The sequence below is a fragment of the Platichthys flesus genome, chromosome 9 (assembly GCF_949316205.1).
Source record: "Platichthys flesus chromosome 9, fPlaFle2.1, whole genome shotgun sequence".
NCBI classification, from domain to species: Eukaryota; Metazoa; Chordata; class Actinopteri; order Pleuronectiformes; family Pleuronectidae; genus Platichthys; species Platichthys flesus.
Window position 1 is genome coordinate 17,276,798 of NC_084953.1, and position 6,790 is coordinate 17,283,587.

The 6,790-nt window shown below is 40.9% G+C and overlaps 1 protein-coding gene across 1 annotated transcript in view; it reads right to left on the minus strand.

Moving 5' to 3' along the window:
- The window catches only part of hcn2b (hyperpolarization activated cyclic nucleotide-gated potassium channel 2b), a 35,276-nt gene that overhangs the window by 22,511 nt on the left and 5,975 nt on the right, over positions 1-6,790 (minus strand). The window contains exon 3 of the mRNA XM_062395761.1: positions 5,835-5,996. Within this exon, the coding sequence (XP_062251745.1) occupies positions 5,835-5,996 (162 nt within the window). The remainder of the gene's footprint in view (positions 1-5,834; positions 5,997-6,790) is intronic.

Sequence of the window (6,790 nt, forward strand, 5' to 3'; positions counted from 1 at the left end):
GACAGAACATTTAATCTCTGGAACCTCAGTCTGAGCTGCATGCCTTTTGCCCCTGGTGGGGAACAGACCTGGAGCTGAATCCCTCCAGGTAGCCTCATCATGCTGGTCACATTGCTGATGGATATACAGCAGGTGAAAGCCCTAACCCAGAGGCAAAGCACAGAAATATATACCTTTTTCCATATGGCTAGCTTTCTCTCACACTCACAGTTTTGATCAGGTCATGACCACACCATTGGATCAAATCACGAAAGAGCCTTTAGTCTGTCTGCGATCTATACAGCCTATCTACTACTGACATATGCTATAGTGGCATTTGTTGCTGTTATTATTGTTAATCTGTGGTAACCTGCAGCTGAACTTTCTACACTGCTTTGCAGATGAATGTGAAAAACTGCTGGTATAAAAAGGTATAAATCCCTTCATCCCACTGTATTCATAGAGATTTGTTTTTCTTTGTCAAGGCCTTCATTTTATACAGAACAACCTTAAAGCTTTTTTTTAAATAACTGATTCAAACCAAAGTTACTAGAAGCCTGAGCATTTAAACCCACATCTGTGGGATAAGACCTACCTAAAATGGCAGAAGTCACCTTTGAGAAGAATTTATTTGACACATACATTGACTTTCTAGACCTGGAGGAGGTGGTGTTTATGACCTATACTGCAAGCAGCCACCAAGATAGTTCGGCTTCGCTTTTGAGGATATGTCGTATCGTCCAACTTTATTTCCATTATATGATCTCGCTAGGACCACATCAATTTGTCATAAACACACAATTGAGATGTCATGTGATCAATAATGAGTTGTAGGGATCTGGTGGGAGGGGACAGAGACAGGTTAGCTGTTTGCAACTCTTTGCGGCTAGTCTTCAGCTAAGCTAATTGGCTGCTAGCCCACGGAAAGATAAGTCAGTGGTGCTGATGTTCTAACTGCCTATTTATCGTGAGAGAGTACATTTTTGCATTTGACTTTAAGAGCCGGACAACTCATACTGCTCAGCTATAGTTTATCTGGTCTGTATGTATTCATCTTTGAGATAATAGCTTATTAAAACTGACAGTGTACAGCTGTCTCGTACTATTGAAAATTACGACTTTCGTAGTAACACAATAAACTAATTTCTTCAGAGATACCACCCTGAGTGAAGAGGGGAGAAAGAACTAATGAAATCAGCCATTGTTTTCATTTTATTTTCCATCGGTCTTCACTGAGCAGTGTGGATGATGGCTAATTGTACATAATATATTTAGCGAGGAACACAAAGGGGGCATGGGACATCTATGATGCATGATGGCGTAATTATAGAACAGTGAATGTACATGCATGCTGGCACTCTGGGCATACATGGAGTTTGACTCTCAGCTTGTATTTGAGTGTGTGCAGGTTTTCATGCTGCTCAGCATCTCTCTGACAGGGTGCGGCCGCTCTCTGACTCTGTCGTTCGACATCTGACACGGGGAGTTTGGCTGATTTGAAAGTAGGCATACTGACATTTAGATGACATCGACATCTAGAATTTTAAGTGCCAAAAAAGAGCTTGTTAGCAATGAATAGATTCATTATTTAGTGCCTGTGGGTTTACGTTTTTATTCATTATTTAAAACCAACTGAGTAGAGAAGGTTGGAAGATGTTTTGGTGTCTCCCATTATTACTTAACAATGTTAATGAAGAATGTTTTTACCTTTCCTAAAACTTTGACTTTTTTCATTTAAGTTACATATAAAAATTCCATGTAACTTTATTACATAACTTTAATGTTCAGGGTCACATTGAATGTAATGTGAATAAATCAAATAACTTGAGAGTATTTCATTAAATACAGGTCAACTTATACATATATATGTATGTTAAACACACCATTTCAAGTGATTTGTTTCATTCACGCTATCTCGATATGATAGAAAACACTGCTATCGCCCCACAATTGAATAATGCCTGCTGAGCACCTAGTCGTGGTTGTAGCCACACCAACATGGGCTCTGTCCTTCAGACGATCCAGCATCTGTGCTGAGCCACAGCTGTAGATTTCAGACAGCCGTTGATGCGCAACCATGTGCATATGGAGAGTATGTCTCTCTGATGATTGCAAGCTGCGGCCATATTACTTCAGCTGAAACCATCTGTTCTGCTTGTGACAATTAGGTGTTAGGCAAAGCTTTTGTAGTAATATTTAAAGAAGAAGAGTTTTTTGTTTTTTTGCCTCGTTAAAAGTGAGATTCAATCGGCAATATCGATCTGTCAGTTCACCACTGGAATGCCAGGCTATTTATACACTCATTTCCCACTCAGGATCCTGCAAATCCATTGTGTGTATAAAGATGGACCACACATCTCCATTTCCTCCCAAGGTACCAAACTGATGCCAAAATATCGGGTGCTGCATCTCGAGCAAAAAAAACAAACAAAAAACTTGATAATGAAAAGATAACGAACGCCAACATAGACACAAAAAGTGTAATAAGAACCACAAAAAAAACACAAGAAGAAACTTTATGAAAAAAAATTGTTAACATTTAATTTGATCCCTGTCCCATCTGCTAACATGGAGGAGGCAGAGTTTATGACCCTTGGCAGTCAACGACCAGGAAGGGATCATGATGATTTGGATTCACTTTTGGATATATGTCATGTCGTCCATCTTTACGGAAAAAGCTACCGTTCCATTAGCATCAGCTGAAAATTACTGTAGGCTGCCTGAGAGTTTCAGGTCTGCAATATTTCAAATATTTCTCAATTGTCGGATTCACTTGAAAGCCGGCATAAAAGTACTGTGCCTCTGAGCAAGTGAATGAATTTCCACAGCCTAAGTAAACAGAAGATGCAAAACAGAAAAAGCAGGGTGGGGTCCAGGTTACAGTTGAGCGCAGGCCGACAGCCAGAGGAAGAAGCATGAGGAGGAGGAGGAGGATCACGTAACACAGCTCAGTCATCTAAAGCCATTCTAAAAAAGATCCCTGAGCGTGATTGCACCGATATGGCAGCAGCACAGCACACCAGGCAGCCACGCCCACAACCCACACAGGCGCTCGCCAGAATTGTGACATCGATCTCGGAAAACAGCACACAGGAAGAAACAACCTTCATCAATCTGAGACATGAGAGAGACAAGTGAGCGTAAACACGAGGAGGAGGAGGAGGGAGAGACAAGGAACAAAACATGTCCGGAGGAAGGAGACGGGCTGTTTGGATTCATGCATTCATGGATGAGAGCAGAAAACAATGTGTATCCTCTGCAATCATTCCCCTTGGTGTTTATTAGCATTACAGAAACAAACTCCAGCCTGCTTTATAGAAACTCCTCGTGAAAACAACAGCACAACATCTGGCTGTGAATTTGGGTTTAATGCTAATAGGAGACTATCAAGTATGATAGTCTGAGGTTTTCTGCATCTGTATTAGATGTGTAGTTAAGAATTGATGGACAGCGGGGCTCTATACAAACAGGAAAGTTGTGTGTGTGTGTTTGTGTGTATGTGTGTGTGTGTGTTTGTGTGTGTGCGTGCGTGCGTGTGTTTGTGTGTGGAGAGAGGGGGAAAGTGAGAAAAAAACTAAGATGGTCAGGGATGAAGCGAGAGGAAATGAAATGAGCGCGAGCAACAGTGATGATCCCCTAGGGGTCAGTGGGTGTGAGATCCATCTGTTCCTGGAGATCTCACAGACACACATCCAAACACGCTTGTGCACGCACACCACGTGTCACAGTGTTATCAGAGGACTATTTCCGAGGTCTGAAAGTCACAAATCTATGTGCCAAATTTAGAAAGTTCCTTCTCAGCATAAGAAACTTTTCTCGGCGACAGCGGCGTTAGACTTCTCAGGAAACAGCCGGCGCCTGACAAACGTATAAAGAGACACAACATAAAAAGTGGCGCTCCCTCCGAGAAGTACTTTGAGCAATCACACAAGCCAAAGTTATATGTCCCCTTCTGATCGTGCAGCAGTAAGAAGCAGTCAACCGCTTGACTCTGTCACAGATTATGTTAATGTCAATCAGGAAACTGTATTTTACAGCTATTTTCTACTTTATCCAGCTTCACAGTATTCTCTCTCCTGTGTATGCAACCTGTCCTCTCCAAGTCCCACACCTCATCCTGTTAGTGCAATTCTCTGTGTCTCTGGAGTCACACCCAATCTTCTCCCACAGCTGCACCCAAATTAATTAGAACCTGATTTTCACATTGTACGTGTGAAAACCATTTATCTTCTGTATGTGTCACAGCCCATCATCAAGTTCTCATCAGCCTCTCCTATGAACTCACTTCATTATAATAGTTCACTCTGACCTCTGACCTTGGACCTAAGATCTACTCATTCAACTGGTCATCAAAATTTGAACAAATTCTCCAAGGGCAGACTTTAGATCATGTTCAAGATGCCAAAAATACGTTTTGTGAGGCCACCATGACCTTGCCTTTTGACCTTTGGCCACCAATCATCACTCATCTGTGAGTCAAATTGCTCGTGCAAAATTTGAAAGGAATCTCTTGAGGCATTCTTAAGATGATGCAGCTTGACTCATCTCAGTGACATGAAGGTATCAAAGGCAGATTTTAAAAGATTTATGCATAAAGAGAGAAAAACAGACATAAAATGTATTAGACAGGAACTGAAATTAACTCGCACATATTTAAAGTGACAGAGAAAATGTTTAATTCAAAAATGTCTCATTTAAAAACCTTATGTGGGACAGGGTAATAAATAGAATATGAGAAACACATGATGGTCAACGTGCTGATGAATATTAATATCACATGAGGAATAAATCAAACAGAGCGGACTTACATTTGAGCTGGATTTGTTTGGTTTAGTTTTAAATAAAGTTTTTCGAGAATTTTCTAATTTTGTGTATTTACATATGATAAACTACATATGCCAAAAGATTAACTACCCCACTTAGATTGTTTTATTAAATTTCAAATGTTAAGGAAAAAAGAAATAGAGCCCTAACAAAGAGATAAACAACTGACAACAGGTGTTGGTTTATTGAGTGTACCAGGCTTAACGCTGTATTTCCTGAAATCCTTCTCATATTTAGTCGATGATAATTACCCTTGTTAAACCTATATAAACTGCATATGTGATATTATTATACAATGTGAGTTTAACTGAAAACAACATTCTCCTGTTCTGCAAAATCCTTGGAGTGTGGTATAGGATGCAGGTCCAAAACAAATGTGTATAATGCTGATTATTAATTAATTATCTGGCGAGATAATTGTTTTTCTCGCAGCTTGAAGGTCGCCAGCACTTTCTCTCCAGAGAGTTCTCCTTTTCACGCGAGCAATAACTTGGGAGAAGACCTCTCCTCGTGGTCTGTCTATCAGCAGAAGGTCAGATGCTACCTGCCATGACTGAGAGGAGGCATAAAGGATGAATAAAGACAAGAACCAGCCTCATGACATGAAGAATGAACCGAGTGGAAACAGGCTCTTTTTGCCATCCTTCGCTCCTGCTGTCTGTGCACTGCCAAGTCTCCTGGGTTTTACTGGAGAGGGTTTAATTAAGGCCGTTTGTGTGTGTGTGTGTGTGTGTGTGTGTGTGTGTGTGTGTGTGTGTGTGTGTGTGTGTGTGTGTGTGTGTGTGTGTGTGTGTGTGTGTGTGTGTGTGTGCATGTTGTATGTCTGTGTTGTGTTGGTGTGTGTGCAGACTCAACTTTAAATAAATCCCTTTTCCCCATCTGCCTGCAACACACTTTGAGCTCCATGGGGGATATGATTTGCACGCTGGTTTTGTAGTCGTTGTTTTGTTAAACACTTTTGCATACATATGTGCGTGTGATTGCAAACACACATTATGTAAACAGAGAAACAGGCCAAGCGCATCGCTTACCACCATCTTGTTGAGGGAGACCCAGCAGTCGGACGGGAAGTCCTGCAGCATGGGAACCAGGAACTGGAGACAGCCGTCCCAGTGACACAGCAGCAGCATCATACCAATCAGGTTGAATATTCGCATCACAGCGCTGGCCAGGTCATAGGTCATGTGGAAGATCTGTCAGGAAAAGAGGAGATGGGCGGTCAGAGGGTTACAGACGTGGAGAGGAGGAAAGGCGAAGATAGATGTGTGAAGAGAATGACAAACCAGTGGATACAGACTGAATCCAAATCAACACTGACTGCTTTTTTTGAATGTCTTGTAATCAATAATTCCAAACATAGAATCAAATGACAATGTCAGAGATACATCCGTTGTGAAACTATATACTGAGTTTCAGGTCATTTTCAGGCCATCTTCGTTGTTTCAGTTCACACTCACTATTCTCACAGTTTCATTTACAGCTGTTATCAACAAAAACCTCTATAAGCTGAAGAGACAATTATTTCCACCAGTAGTTTTTGTGAGACCAAAAGCATATTTTCCTTTGCCGTATTTTTTGTTCTCTAATATGAAAAGTTGCCTAATGTGGCTAAATATTACACTGTGAAATGTGTGTACCCCAGAGAAGTAAAGTTGAGAACTAGGACAACAAAACAATGACCTGAAAGATTCTAAAAATCTCCTTGAAGTTTAGAGAACGATGCTGGTGATAATTAATACAATAAGCAGGACCTCTCAAATAACAGGTAGATATCAACCAATGGCCAAAATATCAATATGATTGATGCAGGCTTAACTAAATCAGCAGCCTGTGTGGATGAGCTGCTGGTTGGAGTGAAAAACTGAAGGTTTCACAAGCTTTCTTCTCACTCAGACTTAAATAATGAGTCTCTAAATTATAAGCAGGTGTAGAAAGTGAACAAGCACAGACTCTGGTCTGCACTCAGTCATGATCAGCCCTAATCAGA